Below are 24,121 nucleotides of genomic sequence, written 5' to 3'. Positions count from 1 at the left end.
TGGGGTGTGGCCGTAAGTATGCAACCCTAAATCCTCTAAAACTCTATATCTATATTAAATAATAAAATAAAAAGTAAGAATATCAAACAATCGTTATACTATTTTGATGTATGCTTTAAGAGTTTTTTTTTTTAATTATTTCATGTATCTGAAATATTAGCTTTTGAGGGATGAGCAAATTTAACATCGCACTAGAAAACCTCCGGGCTGCCAATAAGGATGCCAATTATTGTTCCGGCTTGCCAGCTTGTTGAAATCCACTAGAAAAAAGAAAAAAAAAAGATTTTAGGTACAAACATATTATAATTTTGTCAGGTTGGATGGAACGTAGAGTTTAGATTTAAGAACTCATTATGGAGTTCACGTGGGTTATAGGCAGGTGCCATGTACCAGCTCATCAATAACACCCCTTTGGTGCTCTGAGTGGGGAATGAAAAGGTGTCGTGAAGCTTTTTTTATGCAGATTGGATGAGACCTTAGCATCTAGTTGTAGATCATTCAATTCATAGCAATATTGAAGTGGAAAATAAGCTAATTAAGGCTTACATTGAGTGATTAGATGCATCATGTAATTAATGGTTATGGTTAAGAGATAAATAAAAAAAGAGCAATGAAGCAAAAGCTAAACTGCAGATTACGTTTAAGATTTATCATATTTTTTTCCTCCACATTAGCTTCTCTCTTGTTATAGTTGAAAAATCCGGTCTTAGATTGCTTCATCATCTCGGTCCTTTTTTTCAAATATAATTAATTGAAAGAAGACTAATAAATAGGTTAATAGGTTAAATATGGATTTATATAAAATAAATAGGTTAGATATAAACTTATATTTTTTAACCTAATTATTAATGGAGATGTTAGTATGATTTTAGAAGATCACATGATTGTAGGGATCACATGATTTTAAACGAATATATGATTTTAGGGATCACACGATAATCCATATTAGCCCATAATATTTTCTTTTATTAACATGATCCTATATCAGCTTATATTATTTTTTTAGTATGGAGTATGTATACTACTATATGTAACTCCTGAGATATACTGAATATGATAAAGTCTTTTTTTCTCTCTCTTATATTTTTCTTGTTCTGCAGATATTTGAACATGATATAAAGCCACCAATCACCTAATATGATATCACCATCTCTTCCACCTTTGTTGCGGCCATCGTTGCCATATTTAGAAATCCTAAAGATCCATTTTGCCGACTTATCAATCTCTATTTCTCTATAAATCCTCTATTTTTTGATAGATTAATATCCAATGATCTTTTGATTTTTTAACTCATGACTTTGTCCCCTAGGCTTTAGCCCAAAAGACATCTTTTGATGGAGAGAATATCTCCTATCTCATATAAGACAGAGTACACCTGACTCACAACCGATGTGGAACTAAACCCCCCACAATAGATCTATAGCTTCTCTTCATTGCTTTTCTCCTCAGCTTCAGATCTTCAATTATCTCTCCTCATCATTGCTTGGTCTCTGTTTCTTCGTCTCTAGTTTCACTTGCTATCTTTGGCTCCTTTATGATCCTATTTGAGGTCTCTTGCTCTTCTTCAATGAGGTTTCGCTCTATAAAGATCGTTGACTTTCAGTTACCTTCTCTCCAAATGCTGACCCTCACTATAACCACCATCTTCTATGTATCTTCTCATAGCTACATCATCTAAAGCAATAATAATTATAAACATGTTTTCTTAGCATAGATAAGATACGTCATTTAGCTACATCACCCTTGATTAATTGTAACATCCTACCACATCATCATCTATCTAGCTGCAAAGTATACCACATCAGCTATTTGGCTATATCATCGTAATGTAAAAGCATGTCAGCCATTAACAAAACATAATAATCCATATCATCAAATATGTTAGTCAACTATATCAATTTGCTATTTTATCAAACATGTCCATCAGTCATATTGGCAAACTCATCAATCTATCATGTCATCCAGACACATTAATAAATACATCACTTTACCATATTAATCAGCTATATTAGTAGACATATCAATCTACCATATTAGTTAACTATAGTAGTATTGCCGATCATATCAGTTTGCTACACCAGCTTCTTGATCTGCTATATCAATTTCTGAGCTGCTATATTAGCTCCTATTCTACCCATCAAATTCTATATCATCACATTAATTTGACACATTAGTCTGTCATATTAGGTTCTGAGCTACTAAGTAGCTCTTGATCTGCCACATTAGTTTCTGACTTGCTATGTCTTCTCCTATTCTGCCTTATCAGATTCTATTCTGTCACATCAGCAACTCCCTGATTTGCTACTTCAGTTCCTAAGCTGCTATATTAGCTTCTATTCTGTCATATCAAATTCTATATCATCACATTAACTTGACACATCAATCTTCCATATTGGGTTTTGAGCTGCTAAGTTAGCTCCTGATCTGCCACATCAACTTCTGACCCACTATATCAGCTCTTATTCTACCATATCATGCTCACTTCTGTCACAATAGCTTAACACAATCTACAATATCTACTTCTATTCTATCACATCAGTAGCTCCCTAACCTACTATATCAGTTTCTAAGCTACTATATTAGCTCATAATCTATCATGTCAAATTATATATCGTCACATTAACTTGACACATCAATCTTGCATATTAGGTTTTGAGCTGCTAAGTAGCTCCTGATCTACTACATCAGTTTCTAACCTACTATGTCAGATCCTATTCTGTCGTATCAGATTCTATTCTGATCATATCAGCTTGACATAATCTACAATATCTACTTCCAAGTTACTACATCAACTTTGGATTTGCTACATCAGCTTCTGAGTTTCTATAACACCTCCTAATCTGCTACATCAGTCTCTATGCTGCTCCCTCAGCTCTTGATCTATCACTTCAATTTTTGAGTTGCCACATCAACTCCTGATTTACCACCGTGTTTGCTTCTAAGCCACTATATACATCGGCTCCTAATCTATCACATCAGCTTCTAATCCATCAAATCAATTTCTAAGTACATTCATGCTTCTGAGTATATTTGTGATCTAATTTTCAAACTCAAGTTGGCACTTATAATATTACCTTAAGTTCGAGGGCGAAAAAAGGGTGTTAGCATCATTTTAAGAGATCACATGATTTTAAGAATCATATAATATTTTTCTTTATCAGCATAATTCTGCATCATCTTCTATTATTTTTCTTGTATGAAATCTGTATACTAATATATATAACCCCTAAGATGATCCAATATTGTGAAACAGAGAAATAAAATCCTCTCTCTCTCCCTCTCTCTCTTATTTTTCTCTTCTTCTACTGATATTTTAACAGGATAGTGTGATGGTTGAGGATTACCTAAGTTTGATTTGTTGCCGACTTGATGCAATCCAACCCCTTGCCAGACCTAGCTAGAAGACTTAAAATTGAAGAAAATAAATATTTGAAGCTTTTCAAGTTTTATTTATTCAATTATGTTGCTTCTGAAAAATTTATAGTCTGGCGTTGTTGGAGGCCTTCAACCACACAGACCAGAGGTAGTCGCCTGTTGCACCTGTTTCATTGCAAGTAAAGTCCCTGGCCCCTAGGTAGTAAATTCGAGGTTTAATAAGTCTTCTGAAAGCGCCAGCTTACTAAGTTGATAAATTTTTTGATGCACGCACCGAGTAAGCTGGGATCACATAATTGCTTTCATCAGGATATGAAGGGTTACAGATAGTGATGAGACCTTCCATTGGATAGCCCACAGCCATCTTGAGGGGCCATTTTACCCTTTTTTAGCCCATTTATGCAGAGACAGGAAGATTTAGGTGGACTTTCAAAAAGAAGTAATGCAGAAGCCACTCCAACAAGATTCATTACCCTGAGTTGATCTGACCAGATTGTGCTCAACCCAACAGGATCAAATCCAGCCCAAGCAAACAACTGCCCTATTTCTACCATTGTTACCTGCTTGAAGACCAAGAACTCCAAGCTTTTAAAGTGTTGAAGAATATCTTGCAGATGTATCATATTGCAGTGCTTCTTGATGAAGCTTCTCTTTCTCAAATCCTGATGTATCATCAGGGACAGCTTTCATGTGCCACCTATGAAACTTTTCTGCTGCATACTTATTAGAAAATATCATGGAATCAAAATTGTTTCTCACATTGGCTGCACAAGTTCACCAATACTGTATCTATCATAATCATGATCGCATTAGAGAGCTGCAGCATACGACTCAAAATAGCTCAAACATATGTTGAGGATCCCTATGATATCCTGCGTGGTGCACATACACATTGTACATGTAATCATAGCTTTAAAGCCTTCCCAATAGTTCAAGATACTGCAAAGCATTTTAGGTGAATATAGCAACCAGATAAATGGATGCAGAGGCTCCCAAGCCTAACCCGGGCACAAGGCTTTCAGAATCCCCTGGTTCAGAGAGAGTTGCTTCACTGCTACCTCTTAAAAATGCTATTTAGCTATTTCTCCTCACCCACACATGGGATATCCTCGACAACGCAGCTGCGTCCACCCCCTAAAACATGGAATATGCTGCCTCTCTCTGTTGGAGGTTCATCTGTTAAAGCATTGTCCAAGTGAAGTGTGTTATGGTTCTCAATTGTTCCAAGTGTAAAGAAAGTGACCAGCGGCAAATGTCAAAAAGTAACAAGCTAACTGCAACAGGCTTAAAATGTGACAACAGCTTCTAGTAGCATGAATGTAAGATAATACAACAAATGTAGTGTCCAGACCACTTGACTCGGAAAAAAAAAAAAAACTTTAGAAAAATATCTTTTTAACCCAATCTAGCCCACCTTGTTGTTTAATGCTGAGACTGCCTTCGAAACTCTGAAATTCAACATCTGCCGAACCACAGCAACAGTTAGGTCAGTAAGCTATATTACAACCATCTCGGCCCGGCCAAATGCTTCGATCATGGATAGACTACCTTCACAACCTTTCAAACCCCACCTCCCCAGTCTGACACTGGTGAAAATAAATGAAAGTTCATCTCTCAACAGTAAGTCTGTACAGTTGACAATGCACAAGCATTATTGAATCTAGTAACAACCAAACTAGCTGAGATCTCCATGGAGTTGATGTCAGAACATGTGAAACAATTGCAAATCCATCGTGGAACCAATTACCAATGACTACTAGGACCAGCATGTGCTGCAGCCACTTTACTCGCAACATAAGGCTTTGGCTGCACAGCCTTGGCTCCTTCAATTCCCTCATCTTCTCTTTCACTCTTGCAGCTTGGATTCCTTCGGGGATATGAAGATGCATATTGTGTGGGGATGGCAGGATTTCTTGTAGCCCTTCGCTGTTCATACAGCTCAGGACCTGAGGTTGTGCAGTTATTGTAATGCAACAAAGACCCAACAACTTTGCCAGGCCTTGCCCCAGCACCTGTCATGCAAAACAATATCCATAATAAGCTCTGCATCATCGAGCAACCAAAGTAAAGCTGGGTATTGCAACAACACAGTAAAGCTGCAAAAATCCATTTAACTATAGCTCATTATTTAGTGGATCCAAGTAACAGCTACGGATCAATTAACACAGCATATACTCACTTTCTGAGCTGTCATATGCATCAATATTTGTCAACAAATTTGATTCAAGCTTTTGCCCATGACTAGTAATAGAAGCAAACTGAAGTCGTGATAATTAGAGAAGCTGAGAAATAAGTGTTTCAAAAGAATTAGCATTACATAGTTACCCTCTATTTGGTACGAAGGATGGATTGAAAGAGGGATGGATGGAGGAAGGATAGACGAGGGAGAGGATGGATGGAAGATCTATCCATCCTTTCATATGTTTGGTGAAACATAGAAGGATAGATAGAAATGATTCCCTCCTCTATTAGGTATAGGAGGAATGAAAGGGATGATGAATGATATTTATATAACATTGTTACTAAACCACCATTTGATAAAAATATTACTATTATTAATTGATAACACTTATTTATACTATTAAGGAATCCTAGTCTAATTAGGATTTGATTGACAGCTTTGTTAAGGAATCCTAGTCTAATTAGAAATATAGTTATGGAAAGTTTTCTAATTATTAGGAATCCTAGTGAGTGATTTGTGGAGGGATTTATGGCTAAATTGCCTATTTATTAATCTCTGCAATTAGTATAAATATCATAGGACACCACCACATTGGTGCGTCCAATTCTCCCAAATTCACTCTCCCTCTTCTCTCTCTTTAGCCTCTATTTTCTACCATGGTATCAGAGCTGGTTTTCCAACCCTAATAGAAACCAAACCCTGTTGAGCCGCCAACCACCTAGCCTCAGGAGCCATCGCCGGCCTCCAGCTCACGCACCCTCACGCATTGGTGGTGGGTTGTACAGTGATTTTTTCTCATTTACAATGTTCGGCTACTGTTCATCCGACAAGGTGCTATTCATCCACGATGCTTGGAGGTGTTGCTGGGATCTGATTTTTGCTTATATTCATACCCAAATCAATGTGTGAAACTTCTATTCTTTTACCTAAAATCTATCATCCATGGGAGAGCCTACAAACAACAAATCGATAGTTTCGACCATGCTACCGCCTCAAATCACAACTCGGAAGTTGAATGGTTAGAATTATCTTCAATGGTCGAAGGCAGTTAAGGTTTATCTAACCGGCCAAGATAAGCACAAATACTTGGCCGAACATCCTCCCACTGATCAAACTAAACTTGATATGTGAATTCAGGAAGATGCTCAATTGGTCTCTTTTATAGAACTCAATGGTACCGAATATTGCTGATATGCGTACACATATAGACACTTGTAAGGAGATTTAGGATTATGTTAAATTATTATATGCTAGTGATTTGACCCGGATGTATGATTTGTCAATGAAGTATTTTCAGCTACAAAAAGCAGACAAGACGGTCACTGAATACTTTGCTCAGTTGAAGCGGATCTATGAAGAGTTGAATGTGATTCAGCCCATTTCAGTGGATGTCCGGAAGATGCAAAAGCAGAGAGAACAAATGGTAGTCCTTAAATTTTTAGCAGGCTTGCCATCAGAGTTTGAACCTGTAAAGGCACAAATGTTGGGAGCGTCTGAACTTCCATCCTTTGTTGAGGCCTACTCAAGAGTCCTACATGCATCTTCCAGAAAAAATATGGCCAGTGATCCAGTCTCTGATCAATCAGCTCTTGTTTCTATAGTTGATTTTAAGAGGAACAAAGGTGGAAAAGGAGGAAAGGGAACCCTCAAGTGTAATTACTATAGTAGATGCGGTCATATGAGGGATCAGTGTTACAAGTTGAATCCTCAACTGAGGCCAAGAGTGGCAAACAAAGCAGTAGCTGACTTCTCTACGGCTGCTCTACTAGCTCAGTTTCAATTTCTAGTGTTCAAAAAATGGTGACAGTGTCTCGTAAAGATTATGCTAAGTTTCTTCAGTATCAGAATGCTCAACATGCATCTATTCCTCTTACATCGGAACCAACTGCTTCTTTTGCTCAATTAGGTAAATCCACTATTTACTTTCCTTCTCGATCCTCTACTCCCACTCCTTGGTTAATAGACTCTACAGCACTGATCATATCACAGGTACATCTAGTCTTTTTACTTCCATTCCATAAATAATTCTCACCACTCTCATCATGTTACTCTCGCTAATGGATCCACTGCACCTGTGAGTGGGATTAGCACAGTTAGTCCTAGCCACTCCTTTTCCTTACCATCTGCTTTATATATCCCTAATTCTCCATTCAACTTGATATCTGTTAGTAAATTAACCAAACACTTGAATTGCTCAGTTCTTTTTCTTCCTGACTCTGTTGTTATTCAAGATTTGAAGACAAGACGATTGGCAGAGGGCATGAATCAAGGGGACTATTACTTTCAACCACTACCATCTAGTGTTGCTTGCTCAACCACAAGCACTCCTTTTGAAATTCATTGCCGTTTGGGTCACCCTTACAAAAATTGAAACAGTCAATTCCATACTTGAGTCATTTATCCACTTTAGAATGTCAGTCATGTCAACTTGGGAAGCATCACCGTGTTTCTTATGCTCCCAGAGTAGAAAAGTGTGTCAATTGTCCTTTTTTGTTAGTGAATTCAGATGTCTGGGGTCCAAATTGTGTTACTTCCAAGTTAGGGTTTCGTTATTTTGTAACCTTTATTGACGATCCTTCTCGAATAACTTGGATTTATCTAATGAAGGAATGTTCTGAGTTATTTCCCATATTCCATGATTTTTATGCTGAAATTCGTACTCAATTTAATACTTCTGTTAATATTCTTCGAAGTGATAATGCATAGGAGTATTTTTCTGATGAATACAAAACGTCCATGTGAGAATCTGGAATGATCCATAAATCTTCATGTACCAGTACACCACAACAAAATGGTATGGCCGAAAGAAAAAATAGACACATAATGAAAACTATCAATACATTGATGCTTCAGATGAATGTTCCTAAACCATTTTGGAGTGATGCAGTTCTTACCGCTTGCCATCTTATCAATCGTATGCCATCCTCTATTCTCAATGGCAAGGTACATTATAATGTTCTTTTCTTCTCAGCCCCTTTTTTCTTTGCCTCCTCAGATCTTTGATTGTATAGCCTTTGTTCATAATCATAATCCAAGTCGTGATAAATTGGATCCTAGGTCATTCAAATGTATTTTTCTTGATTATTCTCGTACTCATAAAGGGTATTGGTGTTATTATCCCTCTTTGAATCGTTTCTTTCTTTGCGTTGATGTCACATTCTTTGAGTCTACTCCATATTATACAGAAAAACGTAATCCTTCAAATTTGGAATTGTGTTTACCATCATCTAGTCATGTTATTTCACCTAACCCTTGCCTCTGAGTTCTTCAAGTAGTTTGTCTTGTCCTGACTTGCAAGTTTACACTTGTAGGCCCCGTCAAGTGCTTCATCAATCCTCTGATTCAGATGCTTCGTCAACCGCCTCTCCACAATCTTTAGATCTGATACCTAGTTCCTCTACCCTTTGTGACTTGGATCTATCTATTGCTCATCGAAAAGATAAAAGGAACTGTACTATGCATCCTATCTCTTAGTTTATTCCCTATGACCGTTTATCCCCTTCCTATTTTGAATTTTTTTCTTCTTTGTCTACGGTGTCTCTTCCTAAGTCTGTTTCAGAAGCCCTTTCTCATCCTGATTGGAAAAGTGCTATGGAGGAAGAGATGCATGCTTTGCAAGAAAATGATACTTGAGAGCTTATACAATTGCCTCTAGATAAGTCTGCTGTTGGGTGCCGATGGATTTACACTGTGAAAGTACATCCTGATGGTTCTATTGATAGGCTGAAAGCTCAGTTAGTGGCAAAGGGATACAGGTATATAGTCAGTACTATTCTGAGACTTTCTCTCATATTGCCAAGATTACCTCTGTCCGAGTTTCTATTTCTCTTGCTGCTATGTTTCATTGGCCTTTGCACCAATTAGATATCAAGAATGCTTTTTTTCATGGCGATCTTCAGGAGGAGGTGTATATGGAGCAACCTCCTGAGTTTGATGCTTAGGGAAAGTCAGGGTTAGTTTGCATATTGAAGAAGTCCTTGTATGGCCTCAAGCAATCTCCAAGGGCCTAATTTGGGCATTTTAGTAATGTGGTTACGGAGTTTGGATTAAAAAAGTGTGAAGTTGATCATTCTGCTTACTAAGTCTTTAGGTGGCTCTCAGGTTAAATATATTGGTAACAAGCTGGAAACTTATAATATTTATGCTCCAGCTTGAGAGGGAGTGTTAAGGAATCCTAGTCTAATTAGGATTTGATTGATAGATTTGTTTAACAGATTTGTTAAAAAATCTTAGTCTAATTAGAAATATAGTTATGAAAAGTTTTCTAATTATTAGGAATCCTAGTGAGTGATTTGTAGAGGAATTTATGGCTAAATTGCCTATGTATTAATCAGTAATTTGTGGAGGGATTTATGGCTAAATTGCCAATGTATTAATCTCTGCAATTAGTATAAATATCATAGGACACCACCACATTGGTGTGTCCAATTCTCTCAAAGTCCCTCTCCCTCTTCTCTCTTTAGCCTCTATTTTCGAACATATACTAAGTAAACAATATATAAACTTATAATTATTATAATCTATAATTATATAAATATTTAATTTAATTCAATTCAATTTAATACATAATTTAATAAATTAGTTATTAATAAATTAATTATATATATTAATTATACACAACTAATTAATTTTAATTTTAATTTAAATATTAATTAATATTATACAAATATTTAATTAAAAATAGTAAATAAAATTAGAGAAGTAGAAGATAATTTAATAATTAATTATAATTATCGATATTATGTTGTAAAATTAAAATAATTAGTAATAAAATTTAATAATATATGATTAATAATATATATAAATATATATATATAATATGAATAAAAAAATGAAGAAATATTTTAATTTTTTCAAAAAAATTAATGAGAAATAATTTTATCAATGCAAAAATCCATCTATTAATACTCCATCCATCCTTCCTTACATCCTCTCAAATTGAGAGGATGCAAATTGGTAGGCCTGGATGGATGGACGATCCCTCCTTTTTCATCCATCCTTGCTGTAATTTTTTGAATCAAACGGTGAATGGAGGCCATTCATCCTTCCAACCTTATCCATCCATCCTCTCATGAGCCCAACCAAATATAGGATTAAAGACCAAAATCCACAACAAATTACAGGCTCCAATACCTAATACTCCTAGACAAGAAATGACGTGACGAGATACACATGCTCTACTTTTTTTCATCCATAACACCATCAGAAAGACTGCATCTTATAAACATGCAAAGGAAATTTCTCCATAAGATATATTTTGCGAAAGTAAGCTGATAAAGAATAAGAACATCAAAAATCCATGTTTTGTGAATTGAAGGCGCTGTAACAGTTATACTCCTAGACAATAAGGTTTCTTAGTATGTTAATCTCCATCTGTTCCTTAACTATGTCACAATATCTAAAAGTATGTCACAATATCTAAAAGCAAGACAATTAACAAGATTATCTTGTTTCCTCCATCTTTTCTTGTCTAATGGACTAGCAACATTAAAAAGAACAGTATTTTTAACATGAGAGAGCAAGAGAAAAAGATAGAGAGAGAGAAATAGAGCTCACTTAAAAAGAAAAAGCATGAACGACTGAAAGATGGTATGCATAAAATGTTCGCATCTATTTTTCTCCTTATCTCACAGCCCCCTAGAAAATGAAATCACTGGACATCATTGGTAGAATCCCACTCTTCTAGAGGGATCATCTACAAGGCTTGGAACACCATATCCTAAACATGATGTTCCTAGAGAAGGAGAGCGCCTCGCCACACCTTTTCTAGCCTCTCCCTTGCTTGCTTACCTAGCTCATCTTAATGACACCTCTTTTCTGGGTTTTTTTTTTTTTGCATAAGAGTTAAAATGGTATATTTTTCATTTGCCAACAAGTTGGATCCCTGAAGACAGATGTATCATTCTTATAGTGATTGATGTTGCTGCCAGAATCAGTGCTTCCAATCTGAGGAGAACCAGAATTCCAAGGATATCATGGAACATTACGCTGAAAGTTAACTCCTAAAAGCTCCTTTATCTGCCTCAAGCTCCTAGGCTAAGCCTGAAGGCATCTCCCGTCCGCTTCAACTTGGTGCTCTTGAAAACTATTCTAGGCCAGTCTGATTGATCCAATCATGAATGATGTTGACCCTTCTTTTTCACCTAACAAATGGATTAGACTAGAGCAGATATTACTCCAAATTGGATTTTTTTTTTTTTTTAAATACATGCTCCAAACAAGAGCGAATTTCGATGAATGAGGGGCTAAAATATGGCCAAACTAAAACAGAGAACGTGGAATACAGCTTTGATGGATAATTTGCTAAGGATGAGGCACTGATGGGTTATTTGCCAAGGATGAGGCACCTGTCATTTTCATATATCAAAGCCATGACCTTCAGCAACCATATGTCTAATACCATGTTAACTAACCATTTGGCCCTAACAGCTTAAGTTTGTTATATGTAAAGGAATGGGTCAACAATGATGGTAGGCTCAAAGATTAGAATAGGCAAGATGGTATTGAAGGAGTGCAATGGGGATGTCATGTCACAGAATTAACAGATAGTGGAGATGAGGATACATAGATCAAGGCATTGCAAAACTAGAAAGGAGATGGGTAGAAACAAGTAAAGTAATGGATGATAACAAATTGATAAAAGACCTATTCAGATCACCAAGTAATGTGAAAAAAAAGACCATAGAGAAAGTAAAATTCAGGGAAAGGGGCACTATGGGGTAGCACTAAGATTACTTGAATGCAGTGCATGAAGGGGCAAGCCATTTGCATAATTCACATAAACTGAGGCCATTCAAAGGTGCATAATGCTGGTGGTTGTTTCAATGTTGCACAGCTAGCTCTTCCAGGCTAAGTGGCCAAATATAAGACACTTCTAATTTCTAACTTCAACCCTTTGATGGAGCAAGTATTTGTCGGCATTCACATTTTCTCGTTCTTTAAAAAATCTTAAGGAGTATTTATTATTTTTAGAGAGCGAGCTCCCAGTTGAATATTTTTTTAACATGCCTAATCATAAGTATATCAAGGTCATCTTCACTTTCACAATCAATTAGATGAAATGCTTCCCACTAAATGAAATTACATATATAAGTATTGAAATAGAGTAAACAGGTTTTCTTGCTGAAGAAAAATTGTAAGAGCACTTCATTATTCACCTTGAACCCTTTGGGGAACTTGAAGTGGAACCCTTGTTATAGGGACCATGCAATTCTCTAGTTTTGGCTTCTCAGATTCTTTGATTAAACGTTTAGAAGAATCTTCTGTAATGTTTGTTGAGTTCAGCATCTTGTTATCTGAATGAAAAACAGAAGGCCTATGCATACAACAGCTGAATCAGTTGCACCTACACATAGAAACAGATCCCCTTAACCATCTTCAAGCATAAAAAAAGTATCACATACCTGGGTAATGATGCATGTTGCCTCTCAGGTGGGGCAACAGTTGCACCACTTCCGTAGTTCTCTTCAAGGTAAGCAAACTGCTTCTTGAAGTGATCAACAGCACTGTAAACAAAATTAGTTTGAATTTAATTTTGAAGATAATAGAAGATTGGGGGAAAACAAGGTTGTGTATTTAAACTAATTTTTTCATGGAAACAAGGTATTTAAAGCCAGTGGCATCCTGCCAGCATGACACATGCCATGTTGTTTGCTCATGCCAAAGCAAAAAAATAAAAATAAATAAAAATAAAAACAATTTATTAGGTTCATTCTGACCCATGCTGGGTGCCAGCACAGGACTGACACGTTATGTGCCCACAGCCACCATCAGAAGTTAAAACCTTCAGATAGAAATATTAAGATTTATTGGTGTACTATTGCGCAACACTATTGTTGCAAACAAGATGATTGAAACCAATGGTCTAGCAAAAATTGTTGAATGCTATGTGAAAAGCATACTTTTCTCTAAGACATTTTTAGATTTACAATTTAGTTTGCACAAATTGCAACTTAAAAAGCTAGGTGTGAAGACCCATGCGAGTGTATATTTAGTCCAACAACAGTTATTCGCTGAAAAGATCTTGGGTACTTACACAGGACCAAAGAATTCAAATAATACCTTTCGACTAGTCTTTTTGTATAAGATCCTAGGTTGTTTCAAATAGTATCAAAACTGACCCAGCCCATAACCCATGTGGACTAGGGGATACTACAGCATATGTTCATTGAGGCTGACCACAGACCAATTGTGGTGTTTATGAATGGATTTGCATGAATTTGAACACTTAGCCTAGCGAAGATGCCAAAGCTTAAATAGGAGTACGTAAGAACTCGTGCAAGCATGTATTTAGTGGCACATCGATTATTTTGCTGGAAAAATCTTAGATACCAATACAGGACCAAAGATTCCAAATAATACCTTCCGACCAGCCTTTTTGGATAAGGTCTTAAATTGTTACACTAGGTTCCAGAAAACTTTAATTATATGAATCCAAAGTTGAGCATGTGGAGTTTCTGAAGGTTAAGATTGTTGCATTCCAGGCTATCAGAAGAAATTATATAAATTATGTTATCTCTATCTTAGCTGCCAAAGCCGAAAGTGGATGCAGCAGCCGATGCGGATGCACCTTGTTTTCGGGAAGCGGGGGGAAGCCGAGAAGGATATTTTAGAAATATTGAAAAAATTCGAAATTCCAGCAACTAATATCCATAGACCCACCTCACCCCTGCCCCCACAACCCACCAAACCCCCAAGCATCACTATGAGATATGAATGATTTAAAGAAACCTCAGATCATGAGAACAAAAAAAATACATGTGAATAGGAAACTGAACCAACATATGGCGGTCAATTCAGTGAGTTGCCTGCTAGCTGGTTTGACAGAATTGCTCAATTAGTAAATGAGAAGAGCTTGAGCATGAAACTAAACACAAATTAGTTTCAAGCTTAGCTTGAGATTGCCAGGCCCTCTGTGTTTAATTCCCTTATATGCGTGTGCATAAGCATGTCTGCATGCCAATGTGCATGTAGATCTATGTTCAACTAAATTATTACTTAGAATAAAATTTATTATTTAAGAATAACTTGAGATCAATGTAGTTCAGTAAACAAAAGTAAATGAGCCAAGCTTGAGCATGCCAATGGTTTGACAGAATTCCTCGATTAGTAAATGAGCAGAGCTTGAGCATGAAACTAAACACAAATTAGTTTCAAGCTTAGCTTGAGATTGCCAGGCCCTCTGTTTTTAATTCCCTTATATGCGTGTGCATAAGCATGTCTGCATGCCAATGTGCATGTAGATCTATGTTCAACTAAATTATTACTTAGAATAAAATTTATTATTTAAGAATAACTTGAGATCACTGTAGTTCAGTAAACAAAAGTGCTTAGCAGCATTATAAGTTCATTTATAATCTAATGTTTGAGATATGTTCAAAGTGTATATTAAAAGCCATGGTGCTTGAGTTCAGCTTGAAATTAGCTGAGCCAACCTTAAGCTTGGGAGTTAGGATTAAATTATCATTAATATTAGCTAGAGATTGGCCCGATTATAATCAAGCCAAGCTAGAGGAGAGACTGGCTTCCACAGCTCAGTCAGTCACCTCAAAAGTTCAGAATAGATATACAAGTAATAAACTCGAGACCTATTAGAATTTCATTATGGAAATCCACAAGTTAACTTTAAGCTAATACCAGCCTCCAGCATGCATTTCTAGGAATTATGATCACAAAGGAATTGAAACCGGAATCGGTACTCAAACGGTCGAAGTTTTAGGATGCGGTCATGATAGCTAAATACCTTGGATACATGAAGCCTGTTGACTCTGTCCCTTCCAAGAACTCTTTCTTCAGCTTTGGATGATACTCAAGAATTTCTCTATATATGAGCTCCCTTACATCTTCCTTCGTTATCCTTCGTCTCTCAAATTCGAACTCCATTTTTGTAACTGGCTGAGCAGAAGGCTCCCTCTCAACCTTTGCTATATTCTTGAAATAGGGATCGGCCAAAGCCTGACACCTTGCAGCAAAACTCAGTTTCTTTAGATCAAGAAATCATAGTTCTATACAAATAATACAATGTAAAGGAGAAACAGAGCTTCATTTCTCATAATTGTCCTCCAGTTGAAGCCTGCTAACCATACCTCCTCAGCAGTTGGGCGATCCTTGGGTTCAAAAGCTAGCATCCTCTCTAACAAACGAAGAGCAAGTGGGTCAGCATTTGGAAATTTCTGAGAAAAAGGTATAGGTTTTTTTCTGCGCATGCTGCTTAAATATCGTCTTGCTTTCTCATTGCGCACCTACAGAAAGTAAAGAAAAGTTTAATGAAGCTATTATAAACTACAACAAACTAAAAAATGCATCCCAATGCACGTGAAAGAGTTTTTGTGAAGTGACACAGACCCTGGCAATGGCTTCCGGAGAAGGTGTTCCCAACAGATCTGTCATTAGATCCAATTGGTGGACCACATTCTTTCCAGGAAAAAGAGGCTTTCCAGTTAACAATTCGGCAAAGATACAGCCAATACTCCAGATATCTATTGCTGGTGTATACTGCAACAGATTCAGATTGCAAAATAAATTAAGTAGATATATAGATGCTTCCATGAACTTAAGGAAATAGATTGTCAAAATTTTATAGCATCAATACATAACCAAGGTACACCATTCCTAGGTAATGTAGCAAAAGGAGCCTAAGCATTTTCACATAAGGAATATAATTCTTATTTTTCTGTAGCACTATTGTGATACATAGAACAAAAGCTATGGCATAGAGCAATATCAATATCAAGAAATGTTTACAACCACCACTATACTAGGAGCATATACTTCGTGACATTACGCGACCAGTATTTCATAGATCAGAGAACACTATCAACAATGCTATGCACATGATCCACCAACTACATCACAACAAAAGAAAGAGAGAAACACAAGCATGCATTAAAAAAAAAAAAAAAAATCCCAATTTCTAACACTTCATATGAGGGCCCACAGCATAAGATGCTCTCTTTACTGGGAGCTTACAACCATCCACCCCTTTAATATAGCTTAAGAGAAGATTGCAGTCACAAATCCACCAATCTAATGCAAGATCACAAAATCTATCTAACCCACCAAGATCTCTCATGATAGATCACCCCGTATGCAAGAATATAGCCAGCATCACAACCCCTCTTTCACAATGATTGAAGTCACTCTATCTCAATTTGCCCATCAAAGTAGGGGTCATATCTTCTAGATCAAGTGAAAGGTACTCACCAAAACAATCCTACTTTTCAAACACCATTAATAAATTGACATCTTTGATTTCCAGAAATCAATCCAATACCATCTTTTTTCGGATTCTGATTAAAAAGGCATCAGTCTCTGTTTTTAGTTAAACCACCTCGAGTATTTCCTATCTGCATGATTGCATCAAATATTCTCTTTACTTCTGGTCCTTTCCATCCCATTTGCCAATCTTGTCATTCTTATCTACAGCACTGTTTGGACCAAGGATTTTAAATGCCAGTGGCACAAGGCAAATGTGCGTGGTGTTCCTTGTTAAAACAATAAGGTAAAATGAAAAAAGAAATGGTGAACTGGAGGCAAACCTAATCTTTGGCAATTTTTTCTTGCAAAGTGGCTGTCCTAGAACTCAAATGCATGCCATGGCACTTGTCAGCCCAAGTCTTTACCATTGCACCAAGCAAAAAGCTGTTTGTTATTGATGGCACCTAATAGATGACATGCCAATCCATGCCAGGGATCAATATTGGCTTGACATGGTGTGCCGGACCGCACAGGCCAGCACTTGAAGCATGGTTTTAACTTTCATGTTTTCTTATTCTTCATCTTAATTTCCGCCCAGAACCCCATTTTCTACTCCTAAACTATGAACTCAATTAGGAAATGATGACTAGAATCCAATTAATATGCATTTGAGGTTAAGCCAGATCAAATCATTCCAGCCTGTTGGTATTTGTTGTAAGGTCAAATATCAATTAAAACTTGCCATCATTTTCTAGATCTTCAACGCATGCTTAACATGTTTGGGTTCCAACAAGAAACTTGAAAACATACAATTACAATGCAAAGCGAACCCTTAAAAAAGTTTAATAGTTGGCAATCTAGTCTATCCCCCTTTCCATAAGTACACTTGACTCAAGGAATCACAGGAGATTTCATTATACATGCCTCAATCAAAAAGATTCTAAGGATTTTCTTCTCCCATTGTATCCAATTTACGATAACCAACCCAAGACATCTTTTTGCCATTTTCATGGCAACTTCAGTATGTAATCTCCTCTCAGCTTTCTCCAAGTGAAATGGCAGACAGTCTTTCCTTTTGCCAATTATTATATCCATCTAACAGCTGATTAGCTCTATAAAGCTACCCACAGCAGTGAAGTCAGTTATGCACCAAAACAACTGAACCAACAGTCTATCAGTAACCCATGGATCCAGAACTATGACTATCTTATTTCCATCCCCAGTAAACTACTTAAACCTCTATATGCACAAATCCTTCTTCAGATTTGCAATGGTTTCATTATCACGATATTTAGCATTAGTGAACTGGGCCCATATGAGCTGACCAATGTAGATCTTTTCAGCTACTTCTTTCATCATATGTTTTCATAAAACTTGCACAATCATTTGATAACTAGCTCTCCATAGTTCTCAAAACCTTATTGTAATGTTCGAGGTACAGCTCCCAGTCTGACCCTTTATTCCGGAGGAACATTTCAATTAGTTTTTCAATCTCACCCATAATTCTACAAGAAACTCAATGAGCATATCCATTTCTCTTCTCAAAGATCTGTTTTAATCCAGGTTACCCGGATACTTCTATTTCTGGGGTTTTGGAGTGCTGATACTTTTGGATACTTGGATGAAACTTGACACTTGACAACACTCCTAAAACAATGTCCTGCTGATGTCAACTAGAAGTGTTGACACTTGCTGGCTTTTTCAAGAATCCTGTCAAAAGAACACTTTACTGGGTGACACTTGAACTCTCAACTATATTGCCACTTAACAGTATTACTACAGTGTCTAGATTTTCTAGTGAACTGTCACACCTGTTTTTGGCTTTTTTTTTTCTTAGATGTTATTACAGCACAAATTTAAGGTTCATTTTCCATAACTAAGGTGTCATTGGCCAGACAACTTGCATTACTCATCAACAAATTCTATGATTTTTAGATTTTTATTATAATTTGTATCAGAGAGAAATGTCCTTTCATGCAGATTTATACAGTTTAAGGTGTCAAACACTTGGGGACACACAAGGGATGCACTTGGGCTAGCCAGTCAACAAAATTTTACATAGTTCAGGTCCCAGTTTTGACCCAGTCATATTAATCATTTAGAATGTTCCCAGAGCACACCGAATTTGCATCCTTATTAGCACCCATGCCAAGTGTCTAGGTATTTTACTCTTAGCATACATGAGGATATCATCAATTTTCCTCCATCCTTAGCACTTTCCCTGAGATTCTCTTGTGCTACTCCATTAGAATCACATTAACCAGAAACAGAATTTATTAAAATCAATCTTTTCCTGAATTATTTGGTAATTTTCCAACATACTCTATGAAAATAAGATATAACTAGTGACATGATGCACGGTTCACCACAAATTATCTAACAATATGGAAGACAATAATGCAACGGAATAGAGAAGCATTCATTTCCAATATTATAAACAATAAGGTGATTCTTTTTGCAAGAAATTGTTGAAGTACATACTATCACAGATTTTCCACTAAAATACAGATTGAAGTGATATTATGAATATATTAAGAGAGCAAATAACTGAAATCCAGGAAGGGAGAAGATCTTCAAATGGATAGCTCATATAAAGTCCATATCACCAAAAGTAACATTAGAACTTTATTTTTAACATGGAGGACAAATAAAGTCCACAGACCTTTGAGAAAAATGATCCACACAATTCAGGTGCTCTATACCACCTTGTTGCAACATAATCCTGCAAGTAGAGCCAAAAATAATTAGGTTATTTCAATTGTTCAAACTACTACTTTACCATGAATGTTGAGATCCAAGGATAGTATTCATAAAACTGCTAGCCATATTTAATTGGAAACAAAATACCGTCCAAAATATGGCAGTGGGAGTGTCATTGAAGGCCACCCTTGCAAGTCCAAAGTCACATATCTTGAGTTTGCAGTCAGAATTCGCTAAAATATTTTTGGGTTTGAGATCCCTGTGAAAAACATTTGCTGCAAATTCATAGAGGATGAAAGCATCAGAAAAAAACTTTGTAACCCAGAAAAAGACCAAGATAAAATCCAACATACAACATTCGAAGTGGTTTATATATGAGTTCGAAAACCATATCCAGATAACAAGATAATTATGTACTTCAAGTATCTTTGAATTCATAGGCAAGTGTTTAGACATTTGGCATGCTAAATTACAACAGCAAAACATAGCAGAAAGAGAAAAAGAACGAAAAAAATAAAGCGGCACCACAGTTTCGAGCGAAGGGGAGGTGGGAGAAGAATACAAAGGAAAAGGATGTTATCACCCACCAAGACACAATTATAGTTACTAATTTAAGAAGTCCCTGCATAAATAATCAATGAAGAGCTTTACGTATTTTGTCATAGTTTTTTAGTTGTCTAAGTTGAGAGAAGGAGTGGGAGTAGCAATGAAGAGCACAAAAAATAAATGAACGCAGAAACATTTACGTAGCTTTGTGTAGGATTAAGTGATACATTATAATTCATTCATATGGTTGTATTCTCAAAACTTGCACCATATAGAAATTCAAAAATGATGAAATAATAAATGATAAACGCATGACTGAATATCAATTTTGAAAATATGTAGGGAAAAGAAAGGCATTAGGACAATGAAGGACCTCGAAGCAACTACAGGAGTGACAGCAAGACTGAAGAGTGGGTGTACTTCAGTTACTAATGACACAATCATATAAGATGTTTAGTCCTTTGTCAACTTAAATCAAACCCTATATTCTTATAAGCAACCAATGTGACAGCCATCTTATATTCTTAATGCAGAAAAGATGAAAACAGGCAAGGAAAACAAGTCCCCGTAAACCTCTAACCAGCATATGAATCAAAAGTCATAGTGTTGGATGCTTTACATCGATTATTCATCTGGATATAGAGATATGTACTTAATTAAATCATGTTCATCTGGATATAGAGATGTGTACTTTATTAAATCATGTTTGCTGCACCGTGAATTGTCAACCATTCATTATACTCCCCCAATCCCCACACTACTAATCTTTACAGTAGGGATGCTTCCAGCATTATATCCCCGAACATTTACAACGTGGTTACACTGCATGTAAGCACGTGCATCCTCTGAAAAAGCAAATGAAATAGAAAATAATCATGCAAAAGATAGATGTATTAGTCACCTGTATGTATGTACTTCAAACCTCGAAGCAGCTGATAAAGAAAAAATTGATAGTGTTCCGGAGTCAAATCATCATTGGCCTTAATAACCTGGTGCAAATCAGACTCCATGAGTTCAAAGACAACATAGATGTCTTTGAATTCCCTTCTCGATGGAGGTAGCAGTATGTGTTTGATTTCCACAATGTCTGGATGACGCAGGAGCCTGAGAAGCTTAATCTCTCGAAGTATTCGTGTGGCATCAGAGACATGTTCAAAGATATCATTGATCTTCTTGATAGCAACTTTTTCCCCAGTATGAGTATCAAGAGCGGAGCAAACAACACCATAGCTACCTTTTCCTATCACCTCTTCTATCTTGTACCTGCTACCTTCACCATATTCTGTGAAGAAGTCTACTTCTGCTGATGCCTGCATAATCAATGTCATCAAGTCCAGAATGTCACTTGGCAATTGGTACTACATAATAAGCGTGAGTCTACAAGCAGCAACTATGATTTAAATGTATAAAAGAGAGAAAGAAGACAACAAGAACACTCATATTCTCATCAGCCATTATGTGCCATCATGAGATACTCCATCATTATAGAAACACAATTGTTTATACTTAGATATAATGCAATTAAATGCATGATGCTCTATCAGATACTGTTCAGATGTATTAATCTGGAAACCCAATAAAACATCTAGGCATCCAACTGTCCAACAAGTCACCTAAGAATAGATGGCTGACAGAGCTGTGACAAGATCAATGACATGCTTTTATACCTAAAATCCATCAAAGAGGTCATCATCTACTCTCAAGTCCAGATCAACTGGCAAATAATTGTCATGTAGAAATTATGATGAATTACTAGCCCGTGTGACTCAAGACATCTCTCAATGAATATGAAGAGATCAATCTTGAGCATGCAAAGGAAACTTATCAAATCATCAAGGATTCCAAATTCATGGAACACCGAAGTTGCCAAAAGATATCTATCTAATCAAGGGTAAAATGTGCTCTCAAAGGATATATTTGCAATCCTCATACAGGTCCCTCATTTCTCTATCTAGGAGCCACCATTTCTAGACTTTTGATGAGTGAGACATGACATAAAACAAGTAGGCACAGCAAATGAAAGCTTATGGAAGCAAGTGAATAAACAGCAAAACATATTCAGTGTCTTGCATTGAATTCCCCTTCTTTCATCAGACATCAAGAAGTCAAAAAAGGATCCTCATCACAAGATATACTGGTCTGCATGCAAGATGCACTGATTGCACATGTTTGAAACATGCACCATCAGATCAAAATTTGAACATTGTCAGAACTCAGAAGTGTCGTCACCAGAGGAACAGCAAGCGACAGGCCTATTCATAGATCAGCACGCCACATCCAAACTATTCTTGGATGACCGTGGATAATTCATCCAATCTCCACCAATACGACATCACCATGTGTCTTATAGTCATTACAAGAGGCATCACACAAAACATTGAAAATTTGAAATATTCAAACGTTCACATCAAAACTTGAAACTATAAAGGAGGTTACAGGAGAAAGAATAATTCAAACAATGAACTTGCACACCTACTCGATTCTCCCCGTGTTTGTCTAAGCAATACTTCATCGTCTGAATATAAAATTCACAACTTTCAGCAATAGGTAATCTTTTATTCAACATAGATACTCAAAAATGGCAAAAGCTTGCCAAATCGAAGGGGAACATCACAAAACACTGACACGATCCACAGAATACAACAAAAGACAAAAGAAGACGGTAACAGTTAAAGTAAGACCGACATGTTCCACCGAGTAATCAGAAAAAAGATCTTCCACTTAATTAATCACATCAAGAAGAATAAGAAGAAGATAGAAGAAAAACTTCACCTTTCTTCTCTGATCTGGCTGCATCCTATCACATGAGCCTCACCGACCACCAAAACACATCGAACGGTCTCTTCCTTAGCTGCCGCTATAGCCACAACTCCAAAACACCACCAATCAACCAAAAATCGAGCAAAAATCCCACCTTTATAAGGCCTCTGGGGATGGAACTAGTAAAATTATCCGAAGATTGACGGTAAGCCAAGATTTTTGAGATCAAAAGAGATCAAACAACTAGGTGGAGATGCTGAAAATTCGATACAGTCTCCTGGAACAAGGACGGACAGCTCATCAGTAGAAGAAAAGCCGGAGATTCGACAAAGAAAGCAACTGGAAGCTCCTCTCTGTTCTCTCCACTTCTCCCCTTTAAATTATTATATTCTCGAACTAACACTTCATTAAAAATTAAAAAAAAAAACAAGAATTGTGCATGCAAGCCAAGCGGAATCCCCATCATCTCCTACTCCCTTTAATCTATTCCAGTCCAAAAGCCCAAAAAGGCCAAAAAAAAAAAAGAAAGAGGAAATTCTGATAGTAAAAAATCTCACCTTTTCTCTCCTGAAAGCTTACAAATTGCAGCCATTTTGAGCTCAGAAAATCCCAAAAAAAAATAAAAATCGGCCTTCTTCTCTCCACTACAAACACTGAAGCAATCTGACCCAAGGAAAAAAAAAAAAAAGACAAAACTGGAGTAAAAAAATCCAACAGCAGTGGAGGAGGAAAGAGAGGAAAAATATAGAAGGACCTTACAAACGGAAGGCCCGACGGAAATGTCATAAAAGGCAGTGGGACAGCGGCACAGTACTTAGTTGTGTTATGATAATCCGCGGAGAAGTTTAGGGTCGCGTTATCCGCCGCAACGTGCGTTCGCTACTGACTGGATGGCTTGAATCGGCCGCGATGGTGCAGTTTTTCGCGGGTGAACGTACCTGATTTTCTCGGTGGCATTCAAAAACGTATATTCGGAGAATAATTTTCGAAGGGTATAATTTCTTATACTGTTGGCTGTTATTGGAAATGCATAGATTTTAAATTAAAAATTATTTTTTTAAATAAGAAGCAGGCTGCAGCAGAAGGCGATTTTTACTTTTCAGTACATTGTCATTTTAGGTGGTAGAAAAATTTACGGATAATATAAATTTGGCAACACCGACCACGAGATTTAGAAGAAACAGCACGCAGGAGGACATTGTGGGAAACAAGTGGTGGATGGCTTTGGATGAAGCTTTTTGACGTTGCTTTTTACCTTTCTGAGCAAAGTTCAAAAGAGAAGAATAAAAATTCTAGGATGCCCGTCGGAATATTAGCTAAGGATTTTTTTTTTTTGATAAAATTTTATCATAAATTTTTGAA

The 24,121-nt window shown here is 36.6% G+C and overlaps 1 protein-coding gene across 2 annotated transcripts; it reads right to left on the bottom strand.

The window, feature by feature from the left end:
• Positions 1-4,058: 4,058 nt before the first annotated feature.
• On the bottom strand, positions 4,059-23,528 carry LOC105045385 (mitogen-activated protein kinase 15). Of its 2 annotated transcripts, XR_012141575.1 has the most exons (12): positions 23,317-23,528; positions 22,772-23,036; positions 20,901-21,309; positions 19,601-19,728; positions 19,416-19,475; positions 15,902-16,051; positions 15,643-15,798; positions 15,300-15,511; positions 12,961-13,062; positions 12,715-12,872; positions 4,790-5,387; positions 4,059-4,551 (listed from the first exon to the last, which is right to left on the bottom strand). XR_012141575.1 is itself a non-coding variant. In XM_010923647.4 (11 exons), the coding sequence occupies exons 2-11, from the start codon at positions 22,793-22,795 to the stop codon at positions 5,119-5,121; spliced, it is 1,668 nt and encodes a 555-aa protein (XP_010921949.1). In that variant the 5' UTR covers positions 22,796-23,036; positions 23,317-23,528; the 3' UTR covers positions 4,629-5,118. The 2 variants fall into 2 exon arrangements, 1 of the variants encoding a protein (XP_010921949.1); XM_010923647.4 differs by lacking the exon at positions 4,059-4,551 and having other exon boundaries at positions 4,629-5,387.
• Positions 23,529-24,121: the final 593 nt, after the last annotated feature.

Source organism: Elaeis guineensis, chromosome 5 (assembly GCF_000442705.2).
Source record: "Elaeis guineensis isolate ETL-2024a chromosome 5, EG11, whole genome shotgun sequence".
Classification (NCBI taxonomy): domain Eukaryota; kingdom Viridiplantae; phylum Streptophyta; class Magnoliopsida; order Arecales; family Arecaceae; genus Elaeis; species Elaeis guineensis.
This window is presented reverse-complemented; position numbering and strand designations above follow the sequence as displayed.